Raw genomic sequence first — 19749 nt, forward strand, 5'->3', positions numbered from 1 at the left:
CAAGGGCCCGCAAAAGTACAGAGCCGGCTTGGACTTGGATCTGCTAAGTTCGGGAGTGTTCGGTTCTCGGGGAAACAAGCCTGAGCATCTCTAGTCAAAATAGGTGTTACTGAAAGGGTTATGTTACATAGAGTGTGACATATAATGCAGGTTAATACATACTAATGAACTTAAGTACATAGAATATAAATGAGGGTGACATTATAATGGGAAGGGGGTCTTTTAAAGAGGGATCACAAAAGTTAAAACAATTCTGGGTTGAACAACCAATAAAGTAATTTGATATGCACCAAAATAGATTGTAATGCGGAAACTGTCCACATTCTGAAAACTGTTTAATATCCACATTACTGACCAAGACAATATAACAAACTTAATACACTAAAGGGTACAATAATTAAAATATACAATAAATGCAAGTGTACACTGTTTTCATAAACCACAGTACACTAACTCAAATTCAATGTGTAATGTTACAGTAATTTGCATATATAAAAATAGCTTATGTAGGTTCCCTATGTGCCCTAGTATTTACCACTAGTAATGTTTATTCTTTGTTTTCCTTCAGACTCATAACGCCATTATATAACAGGATTGGTAGAGATATGATCACATAGCTGCTTTCATGTGTTTCGTACTCAAGAGGAAGCATAATGTAACTTTTATTGCCTGAGAAAAATGTTCCATTTCTCTGTTTCACAATTTAAGACTCTATTTATACTTATAGTTGCAATGGAAAGACTACCAGCAATAATGAAAATGTTGAATATTGATATATTCTACAGGTAAAGAGACGATGCAGAAATAGAAGACTGTTTTATTATACAGCTTGGGAGTAACAGAGATAACAAGGTTTCAGTCTCGCTGTCTTTGTATGTGGGTATGTACAAAAGTCAGAAGCAAATCTAGGATTTTCCTAGGGAAGAGCTGGTACCTTTCTAAGTTTTGAAGTTCAATAAGGAAACTAATAAAAGCATGAAAGAAAAAAATTAAAATATAAAATATTTTGAGTATCTACAAGGAACTCTATGGGTCTAGACCCATAGATACTTGGAGAACTAGTGAATCTTTTTTGGTGATGATCCTTTGGTGAAGATAATCTGAAACAGAGAGAAACGGAAATTAATAACTTATTCCTAAATATTCAGCATAAATGTATTACTGTATATGATACTGACATAATTTGTACCATTGACTACTGGGGGTAAAAAAAACTACAGAGAACCATTAGTAGGGCTAGAATTAGAATGTCATTGTATGTGTCCATTATCATGTCATTGAGGCTAGCATTGTTTTCACTCCTTGTGTCTCTAGTTTAATATTTTTGGATGGCGTCTTATATCCAGTCCACTCTGCCTCCCTACTGTAGTTTTGCCTCCTGATGGCTGAATAGCTGTAGAAAAAAAATCACACTGTTCTCTCCCATCCCTCTTACCAAGGTGATGCTTGCAGAATTAATATTGTATTTTTACATAATGTTAGGGTTAAGGTAAGGTTCCCCATTAATCCCTTCCCCTCCTTCCCCCTCCTCCACACCCAAGTATCAGATTAGGGTCATGCATACCATTTCCAAATTAATTTTGCCTCCATGGAGTTAGGTCCAGTGCTGGAATATTGGAACATCTTACAAAATCTCGAGGATACTGGTTACCCATAAAGACATTTCGAGGGACCTCAGTAATCCTGGTGTTTTCACAGATGACACGAGCCAGAGTAACTCTTTCTATTGCGTTCCTCTGAGCCGTACTGAACACGCCAGGGTTCTCATAATAAAACCTAAAAATAAAGTTGAAAGATAATTGCAGGTCCCTATAAGAACTTTTCTCTGTGTCAGCAAAGTCTGTTTCCAGAATATCCATACTGAACATGGCTACTTAGTGAACTGAACATTCATCCTATAAATAAACTACTTATTTAAATGGATATTACATTGGAATATCATTCATTATAAATGCAATAATCTTTTTTATGAGATGTTTGTGGTAAGTAAAACTGGCACCCCCAATGTCAGTGGATTATTATTGGTAAAACCACACAAGTCTAATTCCTACTGGGGAAACTTTTCCATTGGAGCCTACAGCTAATTTGGAAGCCTATGGATTAATTTCCTTAAAATCAATAAGCAGCTTCCATTTGTGTAAATTTCCATGTATGACAGGAATAGGGCTCTGTGTGCAGAATGTCCATCTGTTACTTCACATTTATAGAAAAATAATATAAATGAAACCCTACTTAGAGGATGATCCCAGTTTTTTAGACAACCTGAAAATTAAGTTCTACTCAGAAGAATATAATTGTACGCTAAAAAAGACTTAAGAAGAATGAGTAGACACCTCAGATACTGAAAGTGCCCAGGTTAGTTTTGTCTTCAGTTGGAGATAGCCTGCTCTAATTGGGTGTTTGAGACAATTAATGGGAGCTTGTCCTTGACTTTAGAAGGGAAGTTCCCTCAACTGTAATGAGTCATTACTAGTACTGTTGGCATCAAGCACAACTCAACTCAGGGATAGTCTATTGCTAATATTTCTTTCTGTTTTTAAATGTGGTTGCTTTAGTTACCCTTAGTTCCTAGTGCAGTTTGTATCCAGGATGTTTATACTGTATACTTATAACAACACAACAGTATAGCTATATAGCTCCTTGAGTAGTTATTATAGAGTTATTACAGGGACTAATATTCTCTTCTTAGATAGCTGCTTATATTACTGTAGCATTATGGAATGAAAAATATGTTTATGTTTTTGTTTTATTTTGCATCCTTAATTCCTAAATAAATGTTGGCATAGTTGTGAGTTTGGAGTGTTATTTCCCAGATCTTTTCCTATGGGGTTATCTTGTACTTATTCACCTGAGATCGCTATTTTGGTAGTGTATTTGTACATCCATACTAATTACATAGAAAGTATTTAGCTGTAACTCCTCTAAGTAAACAAATATTGAATTACCTCCTCTCTATAACAGCCCTCTCCTCTGTTTATGGCTATACTAGATGCCAGTAACAATAGTATACATAGTGGGCAGTTTGAATGCCAATCCTTTACAACCTGCCATGTTATAGAGCTAATGCACTTTCAGTTACTATGAAAAAGTTGGTGGGGAGGGGGCTTCAGGAGAATTAGAATTCAGTCGGGTTTTTACTGACAAGTAGTAGGAACATTAATAGAAGAGAGAGCTTTTAAGGGCCATTAACAATAGCTAGGTACTTAAGTGTAGTGTACTTTATTATCCTTATTTGAGTGGAGAGTTATTATGCCACTCACTAATTTAAAAGACAAAATAACCCTCCCCTGATTTTCCCAAAGTCTACCCAACCACATGACAAAATTGAGACTATTTGGAGGTATACTTTACATATATAGTCTCTTAAAATTGGGCTTGTCATATAATTGATGTGCATTCTCCTTTTGTACACTATTCTGCTACCTCATGAAAATCACTTTTGTCTATTCCAATTCCACTTACCGATCTCCATCTCGGGCCCTACGGAGCTGGTTTCCAATTAGGCAGGTGAGCAACTGTCCGATTCTGCCGTTGCGCACTAGAGGCTCAGCGACGCCTCCAACCCAGATGTCAATATTTTCAGGTGTTCCATATAGATCAATGAACTTTTGGGCCAGTTCCCTATTATTCAGCACAGCAGCCAACTCATTCAGATTGCGTGGTGCAGAGAACCCGCAAAACCTCCTCCATGCATTGTACCCTGAGTAGAAGAAACGTTTCAATGTTAAAAATGACGAAAGCCACTTGCAGAAAAGTTCTGAATAACAAAATAGTCATCATTTCTCTGCATTAAAACAAACATATATTCATAGGTGCAGACAAATTGTTCCATTAAATAAAATGGTGGAAGCCCGATCTGCACTACCATTAGTTTTGATTTAGCTTTCCAGTAAACTTTCATGACAATGCGTTACGTACATTTAGCTGTGGCAATGTGAACCACTTAAAAGTCCCCAGTTTTAAAGTTCTGACCATAACTGACAAACAACACTCATGACAGAAGGGACCAATTGTTTACCTGGCAGTGCGTGTTCTCGGCCTCTTTGCAAGTTGATGGCTGGTAAGTCAAGGCCAGTCCTTTTGAAGAGCTTGAAGAGACGCTCTCTTAACTCATCTACCACCAGCTGGTTCTGACGGTTAAGTTTAGCTCGGTTTGCCATGAGTCCACGGAGAAGAGGGTCAATGCCTCCTACATAAAATGATTAAAAATAATGCTTTAAGAGACTCTAATTAACATAAACGCTGCAGCACAGTGGCCTAGTGGTTAGCACTTCTGCCTCACAGCACTGGGGTCATGAGTTCGACTCCCGACCATGGCCTTATCTGTGTGGAGTCTGTATGTTCTCCTTGTGTTTGCGTGGGTTTCCTCCGGGTGCTCCGGTCTCCTCCCACCCTCCAAAAACATACTAGTAGGTAAATTGGCTGCTATCAAAATTGACCTTAATCTCTCTGACTGTCTGTCTGTGTGTGTATGTTAGGGAATTTAGATTGTAAGCTCCAATGGGGCAGGGACTGATGTGAATGAGTTCCCTGTACAGCGCTGCGGGATTAATGGCGCTATATAAATAGCTGATGATGATGATGATGACGTGAGCATCCTGCAGCAAGATATGGGTATATGTTAATGAGCACTCTATTTAGTACATGAATTATGTGGTAACTTACAAAAATATGATCAAATGTGCTCAAATGTTCTTTTGCAGGTCACAGTGCTCTTATTGTGGTTGTTACACTGCTGAAAAATGTTTAATGCAATTTCACAACATTGATGGTCACATTCTACATTTTAATTTGAATAGGAAGTTTGTAGATGAGTTTGCGGATTTTTGGTCTGTGATGAAAATTTTAATCTCTAACAAATCGAGTGTGAAAGTACGTCTGCTAACACATTGGGAAAATCCCCTTAAAGAATCGATAAACCTAAACTACAGGTTGCCTTAAATATAAGAGCTAGTAATAGCATTCACAAATCAGTACGTAAAATATTCCATATTATGGCAGAACTTGACATATTCAACATTCTATTTACATTTGTTGTGCTATTGATTTCTATTTTTCTCTCTTGTCAGCCACTTACTACCAAAAATGAATAAAAGAAGCTGGGTGATGTCTTCAATGGATTTACAACATCCTAAAATACAATGTACATATCTGCAAATGATATGAGCAAGTCTTTTTTATAAGCCAACTTGTATTTTAGGTTTAGTTCATTTAAAATTTTCCTTGTTTTCTCCTTAGATACTTTTTTGACTACCATCTATGTATTACATAACTCATGACAATAAGGAATGTCACTATTAATGTTCTTACTCTATAAAACGCACAGGGAGAGAACAAAATGCAGCTGGCGGTATAAGCATTTACCTATAATCAGACTGATCAACATATAGCTATACCATGTATACAGCCAAAACATGAGGAAGTTTGGACAGCACTGACATGTTAAATTACTTGCCACAGATACATAATATGCCTTTTACATTTGATATATCTTGATTGATATAAAGATTACCTTCTCTCACCACCCTCCAGCTATTGAAGAATGTCATGTGAAGAGGGATTTCTGGACCTGGAGTATAGGGGCGATAGCCACTTGCAAGGCGGTAGATGATTGGCTGTATCAGAGTATGGCCCATGCGGAACACAACAGTGAAGACATTGGCCACTCTTGGGTCCACAGACTCGTTATACGCTCTGTATGTTGGCAGTACACGAGGCATCTCCGAGCCCACCAGTAAAGGCAGCCAATCTTTGTATGTTATTTTCTGCCAAAGGGAACAAAACGAAATAAAATCGATTGATTGAAGGATAATACATAATAAGTAAATATAATTAAAGAGTAGTAGAGCATAGTATAATACCTGCAAGATTGCTCCTACAATCTTCCTAGCTTCTTGATACAGAGTCTCTCCAGACCATCTAGGGTTCAGCCTGCGCAACTCTGTAGCTATACGGTTATGTTCTCGTACAAAAAGTGTGTGGAAAGCAGTAAGACCAGGTTGCTCACTAACACGAGGGTCTCCTGCAACCAATGAAAACTAATTTTACTATTTATGAAGGCATATGCGTCACTTTCACACACTGTTAACATAGGAGACATACTTTTAAAAGTGTACCCTTCGCCTACTCGGGTGAACCAATATATATATATATATATATATATATATATATATATATATATATATATATATATTACACATAGGTGTAAGCACCTCACTACACACAACAGTAACCTATTTACTAATACATAAATATGACAGGCTGTCTGGTCTGTTTGGGGTAGCAATTTCTTTCATCCCTATGTGTTATTTAATATCTTAGACTAAACTATTCAAGGTTATGCATTATCCTGTACTATGTTTTATTATATAATTATTTACAATATATAAAACAAGCATTGCTTTATTCTAGCTACATAAAAAATTATTACAAATATGTTAAAAATAAAACTAACTTTTCATATCATGTAGGCAGCTTTAGGCAGCTGCCTAGGGTCCCAGGACGCCAGGCTCTGGGGGGGGTCACTGGTGTCTGGCACTATTGTGTAATGCTCACAGCTTCAGATCCACAGGACGAGGGGCGACTGATGCCCTCCCCTCCGACACACTGCCGGTGGGACACACTGTCCCTCCTCTCACTTACATTTACCTTCCTTTCCCCCTCAGTCCGGCAGAGAGGAGCAGCTAACTGAAGAAAAGACCAGGTAAGTTAAGAATGGTGTGCTGGAGGGGGGGCAGTGTAAAGGAGGGAGGCATTGTAAGGTGGGGGACATTGTAAGGAGGTGGACATTGTAAGGAGGGGGGATATTGTGATGGAGGGGGGGCAGCGTGATGCAGGGCTGACAGTGTGCTGGAGGGGGGCAGTGTGATGCAGAGGGGGGCAGTGTGATGCAGGGGAGATAGCGGGGGGGCAGTGTACTAGAGGGAGGGCAGTGTGCTGGAGGGTGGGCAGTGTGATGCAGGGAGGTCAGTGTGATGCAGGGGAGACAGTGTGATGCAGGGATGACAGTGATGCAGGGGGGAGTGTGAAGCAGGGGGGGGCAGTGTGAAGGGGGGGACATTGTGAGGAGGGGGGCATTGTGATGCAGGGGGGACAGTGATGCAGGGGGGAGTGTGAAGCAGGGGGGAAGTGTGAAGCGAGGGGCAGTGTGATGGGGGGGCATTTTAAGGAGGGGGACATTGTGATGCAGGGGGGGCAGTGTGATGCAGGGGGTACCGTTTAATGAAAGGACATGTTAGGGCCGTCTATTTCGGATTACTTGTCATTTCCATTTGGACAAATAAAGGAAAGAAGATGCCCATTGCTTTGAACAAGCATAATACATAGACAGAGACTCAATTCATCACAAAAAATTGTCTGTTGTTGGCTTACTGTGTCAAGTTTTTCCCCCCAAATCTAGCACTTAGATGCTTCCCCTCTAGAAATCCTGTGTTTGGCCTGAGCAGCAGTGGAGTCTGAACAGCGTTCTGCATCAGACATCACTGCATCCAGACTGTTGGAGGAGATAAGGCTTATCATTTTTATTTTTACAAAAAGTCAAGTGTGTGAGGGTCTGGGAAGTGGATATTTAGTGTGGGTTGGGAGTGGGGGGGGGGGGAGGGGGGTGGTGGTAGATTGCCTAAGGAGCAAAGAAACCTTGCAACGGCCCTGATCATGTATGATGTTAAATGTTTTTAAGCACCTCAAAATGAGTATCAGTTTATCCCAAATAACCCATAGAGTGTGTCAATTTTACTTAAATACCCCTGCAGGTTTTTTTTTAAAGTAGCCATTTATGTCTTTACATGTTTAGAAAAATACTTCTATATTGTTTTGAATGTTGTGTTCTTTAATTATATGTTAAACTGTTATTTGAGTTTCATTTAATTAGTGGAAACTTTGCTCTAATCTGATGTATCTCATACTTGACCATGGACCATATTAAGGAATATATTGTTTTATACTTGGTATGATCATTTGAAAACGTTACATACAAACTTAATACCATGAAATCTTCAGATATTTGAGAACAAAATGACCATGAGGTTGAAAGCCCATCAAAGTGATATGAACCAAACATAACCTACCTCCCAAGAAACAAGGGATCCCAGATGACCTATTTGTGAGAACACAAAAGTCCTCTTCTGCTGTTTCAAATGGCAGAAACGGAAGTCCATTATCTGTGAAGTTCTGGTTAATAGCCATAAGGCCCAGCTGGTTTGTATTATTACGTAGCTTAGTACCCAGTGCAAAATCACTCCCATACACTTGGCTTCCATCAAGAAATGAGGTGAGTATATTTATCTGTTCTCGGACTGGAGATCCCGGGGTACATACAGGAGAGGAGCGGAACAGTGGGATACAGTCACTGCGATTTGTAAACCGAGGATCGTTTGGTGGAATCTACAAATATAAAAAGGCCCAATAGGCCATAATTTGATTTAGGTATCAAAGTAAAAAAGAGAAAATAAAGCTATAAAAGAAAACAGTTGTCCAACATGCTGAACAATCACAAACTAAGTGCTTCAGCCTAGAATGTTGAATTTTAAAGGTGTAGGAAACCCCCAGCCATGTGACAATATTTATTGCAATCTGAACACGATCACTGGCAGCAAAGGAACTTACCTGGCTGAACGGTCACCCCAGGATCGAATGTGAGTAACACATGATTGGCTCACATCCTGAACCTGCACAACCTCTCCAGCCAAATATATACCATTGCTGGTTAGTCCCCCAGCTTCATTGCAATAAATGTGATGTAATTGGTGGTTTGAACTAACTCCAATTATTGCAATGATAACCAAGTGGACCTACATAGAATTAGGCATATACCGTAGTGCTATTATAAAGACAAGATGATTGGTATTTTCAAATTAAATATTTACTTCAGTTAGAAAAATGGAAAAAACCTTACTGCAATTAAAGGGGTTGTCTACTTTTAGCGAACTTAAGCAGTTCCTACACTGGACCATAAATATCAGCCTTATAGATAGCCAAAATGTCCATTAGTGTCACAAATATGGTTTGAGTTACACCATACCAGTATATTGGTGTTATTAATTTTGATTTGACCTGTTTTTTATATATTAAAATTATTTTAGAGGTAATACACTATATGCCTCCTTTTCTGTATAAAGCCCATAAGTGAGAGATTTGGGGTCTTTATCTGGAATCCTGTATATGAAAGTAGAATTATGCTTTCTGAATGACCCATTTTATCTGTGATTGAGTAAGCAGATTCACCTAAGGGGGTTCATGAAGACTTTTTATCACAAGTGGTGATAGATGTGTTCTTCAAAAGTAAGCGCACTCACAAAGGGGGTGTGATGTCACATCATTTTATATGCCACTGCCATGATTTGTTATTAAATTATATAATACTACAATACCCACATGTTTGGGAGGATAAGACAAGACACAAGAAGAATAAGATTGATATGGATGCATATATATGTATATATATATATATATATATATATATATATATATATACACACACACTTATTTTTGGATTTCTGCATATATTGGCTTATTTATCTATTGGTAATTGATTGGAATATTTATACTTGGCATAAGGTGTAGGGCCCATCAGTGTGTATAACTATTATGTGAATTTTGTCCATTAGTGTCACATACATAGAAATAAAATGTTAACCTTGATTGGTGTTTTTTTTATGAAAGCATGAAGAAATATGCTGCTTGTGTCATTAGAAAATCAGATCTCCAACTGGAGCTCATTAGAATGGTAGTGCTAGAATGTAGCCACCACTGTGGCATCCATAATCCTTACATGTATTGTATTATTGGAGTTTCCATTGGTGGGGCCTCCTCCTCACTGCTGGGAAGGAAGGACTTTAATTTTAAAGGACCTGAAACCTGTGTGGAGCAAGGGACTGGTAGGGGAGGGACACAGCACTGCTTGGTATGCAATTAACATACTCAATGCACTTTTTATTTGTACCTCTATTGATTGGGCAAACTAGAGGAGCAAGAGGACATTTTTTTCTGCAACAGACTTACCGATGCCTCCAAACCACGTTATGACCTTTTATTTTATCATAAAATATTGAACAATGTGGCATCTACTGTAACTTTTAAGGAAGGATCTTGGAAGGCAGACAGAAGGTCGTCAGTCACCATATATAGACATGATGCTCTTAGCGCACATCATTCACTTATAATAATACCTCCTGTCCTACAGAACAGAAAACTTGGAGTGTATAGTTATATAAATGCCTTTAGACAAAGCCATGACCACTTTATGTATATACCAGTGAATGCTGCAAATATCTGTTAAATGTTGACATGTATTTATTATATCTATAGTTTACTACTGTATTAATAAGCTGACTAGTACTTGTTTACCCTTAGAGGAAAGCAGGGAGGCTCCCGGGCACAGCTTTCATCACAATTCACCCCCTTAAGGAATGTTGAGTGTGCCGGGGTCTCAGGAGAGAGGTCAAGATCGTGATCTGTCCACTGTCCCCACTGCATAAAGATCAGAGCTCGACCATTGTCCAGGGTAATATTTTCAGTCGGGAATCGGACAATCCTATTGGATACTTCACGTGCCTTATTATACAACAAGAGATGGTACATACATTTAGAGAAAGAAAAACAGTTTTCAACACAATTTTTAACAATGTAAACAGACATATTTGTAACCTTTGTTGACCAATGCTCTTCATGCTTGTCAGAAATTAACTGTGGCACCCACTGTTGGATCTAAGTGATTTCTTCTTCTAGGATTACCTGGGTTCCACAGGTAGTATTGGTGTTTGTTTGGATACCCAGGGCTTAAAATTATTACAGTTAACTAATACAAGTTACAGACATTTTAGTTATGTGTAGACACTGTGTAATATGATCTTTCTGCCTTGGGAAGTGTCCTGGTATTTAAATTAAAATGATTTTTTTTGAAATATGTGATGCAGGAACATTGAAATAATTATAATTTGTTCTTTTTTTCTTACCAAGGGCAGACGAAATCCATTGATTCTACGGTTTTCAGTCCAGCCACGGGGAACGGACAGACCGTCTTCATACTCGGCTGGCAACAAACGTGTAAACCCAGTGTTGGAAGCTCCAAGACTGGGATTTCTCCTGTAATCATACAATCATACAAGAGTAAACATATGTTTGACATCATCTAGTGTAAGCTCCTTAAGCCTGGTGCTGGGTAATTGGCAGCTTTGGAATTTTGAATGTTTCTTCATTTATCATTCTAACAAATTAACTACATTGAGATTTATTTTTGTGTCTTTGCTGTTTTTTTAGTTGCTTTTCTTACAACATCTTATGCATTTGGTATATTAAAGTCCAAACAAAGGCATTTCCCCTAATAAATAATGAATAAATACATCTTATATTCAATATCATGAAACAAAATAGATTCTAGGATTAAAGTTTGGCTAGTAATAGATATATGTATACACAAACATATTGTAGAAAACCTACTCATAAACCACATCTAAAATTATAATTGCATATTGATTGATACAATTGAGATTAGAAACTTAATATTACTATGAATTACTAGTGTAAAGAAATATAATTGATACGGTTATGTTAGTTTATAGACCACCTGAGAGTCACTTTTAGAGCCTTTATATATAGTCATATTTTACCTTATTTTAACTGACAATACTAATGTGATGGCTGATTTACATAATATATTATATCATTATTTGTGGGATAATAAACCATCTTTGTCACTTAAGTATATTAGTAAGCAGTAAAAGTAATTTACAAAAGTCCAAAACATGCGAGTGGATAGAAATTTTCATTGTCCTTAGATTGTACGCTCCTTTGAGCAGGGTCATCTCTCCTCCTGTCTCCACCACTTTTAACTCTGCTCTCCAGCTATCAGCCCTCCTCCTCGAGGACCCTCTCCCCCCCCCCCCCCCAACCCCTCTCGCTCCCTCCTCTCCCTCTGGGAGTTTCCCTGTCACCCGTGCCCTCCCTTCTGGGCTCCGTCGTATGCGGACTCTCCCCTCCCCCTACCCTAGCGTTGAGCTCATTGAGTTACTGTGATTATTGTTTACTGTACTGTGCTGCCTCACCTTGTATTGTAATTTTGTTTGTCCCTGTACAGCGCCACGGACACCTAGTGGCGCCCTATAAATAAAAATTTATAATAATAATAATAATAATTGTGTGTATTTTCCGCTTCCTGCATACACAGGGGCACACACTCATTCCGGTTTTGATGTCAGCCATGGGGAATCAAACTGTACCTAATTTTGTGGGATTGGAGAGCTACATAGAAATCTACATAGAAATTCACATGGTGGAAAGATTAAAAATGTCATTTCAAGATCCACGTTTCTACCACTTTAGGATCACCCTTTTCATTCATTTCATTTTTCTCCTGCAATAATATTCAATTTAGTTATATTTCTGATTTTATTCATAAGAGTGAGCTCATCACTGTTTTTTTTTACATTGTCACATTTTAAGGATGTTTTTATTATGTTGGCTGAAATACGCTTAGAAATGCAGTTTATGTGAAGATGTCTAATTGAAAGTATACTGTAGACAGAGGCTGGCTGAGCTGAGTCTCGTTGATTCTACACCTATGACCCGATTAGGGAAGCATATTATTGTCATTACTACTACTACTTTAATGACACAAAAACCTAGCACCTCTTCTTCATTGTAAACAATAGGAACTTTGCATGTTGGCGCTCTCTTACCTGTTATTACACTCTCCAGTTATGGTGCGATATGGACTGTCCTGGCAAAGCTTAGGAAGATGCTGGGTTGCACAGCCTGAAAGCCTAGATATAGTATCCATCTGGTTCTTTGTTAACATATCTGGAAAATACGTTTTTTGCCATTAATCGAAAAAGTGGGCTTAAATACATTCCCAAATATTCCCAAATATATATGTAAAAATGGAGGCAAATTACCTTTTCTTACTTTCTGAGTGTTTTTACCCTTTACTGTTGGTGTTTTTGGGGTTTATGGAGCATAAGTCACGTCTGTGCCCATATAGCAGCTGCCACCATTGTTAAAGAGCAAGTAAAGCCGCTATGTGACATAAATATATATATATATAAAAGTCTATGTATTACATAGGTTAATAATATACATAAAATAAGTAGAGGGGTCTTATTAATTCAATTATTTTGCTACCGCTATACAAGACCGTAACTAGGGCTGTGCGACAGGGCCGACCGCCCAGGGCGCAATGCTGCAAGAGAGCGCAATTTAGGAATATTTTAGATAAATTTCGTCAAAATTGAGGGCTAGGGGGGCGGCATTTGTCTTTCTCGCACCGGGCGCTAGAATTCTAAGTTACGGCTCTGCCGCTATATTGTAATACTGTTGAAAATATATAATTAGGGATTCCAATTTTTGGGTTTACTGATTAAAGGAGGAATTCTCCTCAGCGAGGGCTTTCCCGAAAATTGACTGCAGACATAAAATCCTGATACTTGCTTACATAAAGCACTTTATTTGGTGTGAACTGGATCATATTAAAGGGAGGATATCCACCCAAAATATATTGACTATATGTCTGGAGGTTTAAAGACCCTGTTTATAATGAATATGCAACACCTGATATCAGGCTGTGAGATATCTGCTAATTTATACGTGTGTTTTATGTGACACTGGGTCCTGGCCCAATTGGGGTGTCATCTGCAGTAATTTTGCATAGACTTTTTGTGCCCTACTTCCGATATCTTTGTGTCTACGCTACAACCATAGTTGAAAAGTTCAAGTGGATTTACTTGAACTGACATCAAGAGTTTATGAGATTACCAAAGTTATTGCTATTTGTTTTTTGAAATACCATGTTTGGCTTGAGGTAGATAACGGGCTTGTTATTTTGTATAGAGCCATTTATTGGTATTTTTTAAAACACATTACATATTTTCGGTTCTGGTCAGATCCTACCTGTTTGATTACATCCATAATTTTATGTTGTAAGTTTGTTTTTATTATCATTATAAAGTTACATTTGCATCCAACATCTCTCTATTTTTCCTCCTTGGGAATAGTATTAATATAAAATCAAATCAAACTATACACTGTGCTTTGGAACAATAAAACATGACAGTGGAATCGTACACACTCATTTATTGTGATTGGCACCATAATACGGTGAAAAACCTGTATTGTGTACCCAGCCTTATTGGCAAAGTCACTGAAAATAAATGTGTAATTACAATTAAAAAACTGGATTTATAAACATATTTATTACCATTTAATAAATCAAAAACAATTTACAGTTGTGGACCTTGTTAAAGCAATCGGAACAGTTTAAGTTAGTTTAGAGCTATGTTTCCACCGCAAATAGAAGATTTTATTCAAGTAATCATCTATCCAATAATAATTCAATAATGCATACAATAAATAAAGCAAAAAATGTGGCTATAAGTGTCTATGTACCTGTGACATTGAAAGGTCTTTCAGAAAAATATTTGACTTTTTCAGACAGAAGCTGCAGGGTGGTGCCCATGTAATCAGCAGCTCGGATGGAGTTCCTGCTCCCAGCTACCGGCTGCTTGAAGTAGGCCATGAGGTCACGAGCACCCGCTGTCTTCGTCCTTAAACGTTCCTTCAAACTGGACAGCGGTGACACAACAAATTACTTCCTCTGCTCCTAGACAAAACCAGGTTGCTGCATCTGACAATGCCCCTAGTGGCTAATGTTACCATTATATATGAGAAATGTTATAGCTAAATAACAGGGCTCCTTTGTTTTGGTTTGTACATGTAAGTAATACTTGTTCATTTTTTCACTGATCTTCTGCCCTGGATAATATGTTCCCACTTTAATAACATAGCACAATATTAATTTGTTCTTCCAATGACTTGTTGTAAAAGGTGGATTAATCCTTAATAAATATTGAACTGGTTTTAGGCAGAAATAAATACTTGGGCAGACCTGGCCACTTAACCTGAGCACCGTCATAAATATGTGGACAAAAAGGTAAATCTGGCTCATTAGGGCCCAATTAAAGTAGGTAACCCTAGTTAAGGTCAGATGCGATCACAGTCTGAAAACATTTTTCCATGAGTCCCTATCAATATCTGATTCAGGGCTTGATTATCCAATAGACTGAATAGGCTGCAGTCTAGGGTATAAGACTTTTGGGGAGCACAAGATTGTGAACGGGAGAGGTATAAACGGAAATAAAATTTTAAAATTTAAGAGAATAATTGTTCTCCAAAGTAAAAAGAAAATATGAAAAAAAAATGGAAAAAGGTTTTAATCTTGACATGTTCTCATGGTAACGGCTGAAAACAATGAGTCATGCTTGGCGGGAGCTTGAAGGTAAGCCAATAGGAAAGACAAAGATGGCGAAAGGCACAAATGTGATGCCCCTCCCCCTTTCATCTTCACCCTCAGTAGCGCTCGTTCATACCGCCGATCTGCTACACAATTATGATTTTAATGAAATTGAAATGAGTGACAAATATTGCTGTGACCCTTTAAAAAGCCAAGTTTCAAAAACACTTGAACATGAACATTGTTGGGTGGGGTGGGATGAAGAAAGACAGGTAATAAATGAACGGCGAGTTCGGTTTAACCTTCCTTCACATTAGCCTGGAATGGAAGGCGAATGGGCGCTACTAGCGTATTAGCCTAGGGCGGCCTGAACCCTTATTCAGACCCTGATCTGAATGATCCCTTTGGGAGGTTGCTTGGGACTGGTGATTTTTTTTGAGCCCATACTCATTGCAGTTTGCAGCCATTTGGGTCTAAAACAATCAAATTGCAAAACCGCAGTTTGTCAAGCACCTAAAAAGATGTTGTCTATTAAAGTAAGAGTAAGTGAGATTAAAATACATTTATGTATATATTACTATAAACCAGAAAAATATTCATAAACTATTAAGCTAACACCTAATGGGAAAAACTGACTATTTCAATTAAAAACATAAACAATATGTAGTTTTAACCCTGAATACAAGTTTTTTTTACCCCGAAAAATACATTGTATATCATGCTTACTTGAAACGTGTGTTTTTATATGCTGTATCTACCAGGTGCTTGGCTTCCTTTGCGCAGTTTATAATAAAGTCATTGTTCAGCTCCTCAACTCCATCTGTAGAAAGTAACAGGCATTAAAACTATAATAAATTACTAAGCAGTTGGAAGAAAAACTAAATTACATAAAAAATTGTTGTCAAAGAAAGAACTTTGATAAAGTAATGAATCAGGGAATATTGGCCAGTAATGCAACAGTAACAAATATAGTATAAATATATCATATAGCCTTTTATAAAGCCCTGTTCATATAGTCATTGAAGAACAATACCCGATGAAAGACAAAAACGTGTACTTAGTCCATGCTTTTAAAAAAACCTTTCAAACAATGCTTTCAAAGCCTTCCTGCAGCTCAGGGGACTAGGTAACTATCATTAATGCTTGCGAATGCTTCAGGTAACGTTGAAATCGAGGCAAAGCAAACACTTGTTAGGAAGTGTCAGTGTGCAGGTCCATTCGCTTATATTATTGTTTGGACTGACAGCACCAAGGGGGTTTAGCAGGCTTTCAGAATGCTCATTAAAAACCTTATTTCAAGACCCATTTATATAAGCTTTAAGCAGGGCCGGTGCTAGGGTCCATGGCGCCCTAGGCAAAATCGGCGCCGCCTCTCTGCTCCGTCTCCTCCCCTCCACTCACTGACACTAGTGAGTGGAGGGGAGGAGACGGAGCAGAGAGGCGGCGGTGGTGAGCAATAGCCTCTTCCCCCCCCCCCCTCCCCATGCATCTGAATGCTGTGCGGCGGCCGTGACAGGTATAGTCAGCAGTCGCCGCACAGTTTTAAAATTTTTAAAATTAATTTCCAGTTCTGTGGCGCCCTCCAGGCGCCCTCCAGAGCCCGGCGCCCTAGGCAAGTGCCTAACCTTGCCTAATGGGAGCGCCGGGCCTGGCTTTAAGAGAGAAATATACCAGCCATTTGGACATTCTATCAAGTGCCTCATATTTGCAATAGGCAGATTTTTTTGCCCAACAGATGCACCTGACAATACAGGGGCGCACTGAGGATTGCCGGGGGGGGGGGGGGTTTCTCCCCGCCGACCCCAAAAAAAAACCCAAAAAAAAAACCCGAGAGAGAGCTGCTGCACATGCGCAGCAGCTCCGTTTCGCCAGCGCTGTCCTATACAGCATCTGCGGCGCTGTCTAAGAAGCGTCTGCGGCAGTGCCGCGGACGCTTCTTTGACAGCACCGCGGCTGCTGTATAGGACAGTGGCCACTTAGTTAGCGCAGGGGGGGTTTCTAGAGACTCAGAATCCCCCCTGCGTGCGCCACTGCAATACCCCTAGTGGCTTCTATTTCTTATGAAAAACAATTAACATGAAGGACCTCATGAGGAGTTGGACATAAGTCCAACTCGTAAGTGCAAATAGCAATAGGATCCTTCTCGGTTCCCACGGCGGAGGTAACGGGTGAGTCTAGCAATGTAAAGGCGTGTTCACGCTGTGCTATTCTGAAATGGAAGCAGCCACAGTGTTGCTGGTGATTTCTCCTGGTGCAAGTTCTCTGCTGATAATAATGATCATCAGGACAGACCTTGCTGTACTAAAAAAATTAAAAACAGCTTAACCAACCCTAGTGCTGTTTGGAGGAGGAGAACATTTTAACCCTTAAATGTCTAAGCATTTTAAGGTGCCATATAGATCTACAATATACTCATTAATGTATAAGAAGGGATGGATAATGTATTTGTCTATAAAACGGTGATTACATTTATCGCACAAGCTTTGATACAAATTATGGACAATATAATTGTAAAAATAAAGTTTCGTCAACAAAAAGTGTGTTAAAAAAAACTAGTGTAGTTCATTCAGTTTTATGACCTAGTTTGACAGACTGTATTTACTTTTATTTTTTAAAAGCCATCAATAGCCACACAGGACATGTAGTTCTTATATTATTATATAAAAAAAATAGTGGACTGATCTCTACTTTTATTATCCCTACTTTTACTTTTGTTAAATGTCACAATTTTAAAGAATTAACAGTTTCTAGAAAATAGGGAACAATAATAATTTAATAGAAAATAGTATTTGACCATTTTATAGAAAAGCAAAGAAGACCATGTTTAAAATAAACTAAATCAGATTTAATATCACTGCTGTCTTTCCACACACTGCCCCTGACATTCTTCTCCCCATTAATTTGTTTAGCAGAGCTCCTCACAGTAACTGTGGGTGGAAACAATTGGTGAACATTACCATTATCACCACACAACAGTAATGAATTGCTTTTTTGTTATAGTTTTTGAAATAGTGGAGAAAAGATCCAATACCTTTATTTATAATACCACAAATGCACTAATTTACTTAGGTTAAGAGAATTTATTCAATAGAAACAGGGAGAAATTATTAAAATCTAAAATCATATTAAGTTATATTATAATACATTAAATATAATATTATTTTAATCTCTGGCAGTGAATGAACAACATGATGATAAATTACCATAGTAAGAAGATGAACTTGTCCTTATTAATCCGCACAGCAGCAGGATCCAAACGCCAGTGTGTAGAGAGGCCATTCTATAGCATCAAAGAAGGAAGCCAGTGAATCACAAATTCATCAGTAACATTAGTGATCAGAAGGACATGAACATCACTCACCTTGCGGGTCCTCCTCTGTATGGAGACAGTTGCCTCATTCTAATTTATAGTATTGAAGTGGAGGAGGATCTCTTCTATATGAAAACCACAAGGATTTGTAACTGTTGGAGCAGTGGGGTTGTGACACAGGAAATATCTGGTCATTTGCTTAACAAGAAAGTATTTATGTGGCAAAATAAAGCAATGACTTTGTGGGGGTCCATTCCAGACAAAACTAAGATGTACACACAAATAGCCATACACAAGTACACAACACTACTGCGCTTTCTGAAATGCACCCATGCAGAACTATTGTGCAGCAGTTGTGATGGATTGTAGTCTGACCTAAAGCTGCATATGAGCAAACCTAAAATGTCACTTAAAAAATATGCCACATTTCACTATTATACAACACTTAATAATTACAGACGTTTCCTTTTCTCCTAAAATACTTCTCTTTGTTTCCTCATTAATAGAGGCTTTATTTAATGTGTCACAGTTCTGCATTTCAATGTTTTTATTATAATGATTTTTGGTACATATGAAAGCAAATGACAGCTCTCTAAAAGCAATGCTAGGTGCACAATCAACACCACCTCAGAGGACATACAAAAGTCAAGAATCATTGCACGTCCAAAAAGGCTCTAAAGCTGCCCAATAAACAAGAATGTCTCCATACATGTGCACTCAACACACTAAAATAAGAATGTCTACTTACATATGTACTCAATACACTAAACCAAAAATGTCTCCACATGTGCACTCAACACACTAAACCAAGAATGTCTTGTTACATGTGCACTCAACACACTAAACCAAGAATGTTTACTTACATGTGCACTCAACACACTAAACAAAGAATATCTCCTTACATATGCACTCAACATGCTAAACCAAGAATCTCTCCTTACATCTGTACTCAGCACACTAAATCAAGAATGTCTCCATACATGTGCACTCAATACACAAAACCACGAATTCCTCTATGGGGTAAATGTATCATACCCCAGTTTTCTCAACTCGCGGGAGATCTGCATCTTCGCAGCTTAAATTTAAATCGGTGCTGCCTTGTAAAGGGAAACTACCCTTTACAAGGCAGCGCTGCTTTAAATTTAAGCTGCGAAGACGCCGATCCCCCGCGAGTTGAGAAAACCGAGGTATGATACATTTACCCCTATATGTGCACTCA

The 19749-nt window shown here is 38.4% G+C and overlaps 1 protein-coding gene across 1 annotated transcript; it reads right to left on the reverse strand.

The window, feature by feature from the left end:
* Window positions 1-803: 803 nt before the first annotated feature.
* LOC142139307 (myeloperoxidase-like) lies at window positions 804-18499 on the reverse strand. The gene is made up of 13 exons (XM_075196792.1): window positions 18424-18499; window positions 15947-16040; window positions 14377-14552; window positions 12675-12795; window positions 10953-11082; window positions 10345-10551; window positions 8067-8382; window positions 5862-6022; window positions 5513-5765; window positions 4019-4189; window positions 3463-3700; window positions 1565-1776; window positions 804-1100 (listed from the first exon to the last, which is right to left on the reverse strand). Exons 1-12 carry the CDS (start codon window positions 18497-18499, stop codon window positions 1575-1577), a joined length of 2145 nt encoding a protein of 714 aa, XP_075052893.1. The 3' UTR covers window positions 804-1100; window positions 1565-1574.
* Between the last annotated feature and the right edge of the window lie 1250 nt (window positions 18500-19749).

Source organism: Mixophyes fleayi, chromosome 2 (genome assembly GCF_038048845.1).
Source record: "Mixophyes fleayi isolate aMixFle1 chromosome 2, aMixFle1.hap1, whole genome shotgun sequence".
NCBI lineage: Eukaryota > Metazoa > Chordata > Amphibia > Anura > Limnodynastidae > Mixophyes > Mixophyes fleayi.

Coding starts and splice junctions, on each gene's coding strand:
- LOC142139307 (XM_075196792.1), bottom strand. CDS start 18,499: ATGGCCTCTCTACACACTGGCGTTTGGATCCTGCTGCTGTGCGGATTA. Junction 12,796..14,376: donor AAGACCTTTCAATGTCACAG/GTACATAGACAC, acceptor CGTATTTTCCAG/ATATGTTAACAAAGAACCAG. Junction 8,383..10,344: donor CTCCCTGCTTTCCTCTAAGG/GTAAACAAGTAC, acceptor TTATATTTGTAG/ATTCCACCAAACGATCCTCG.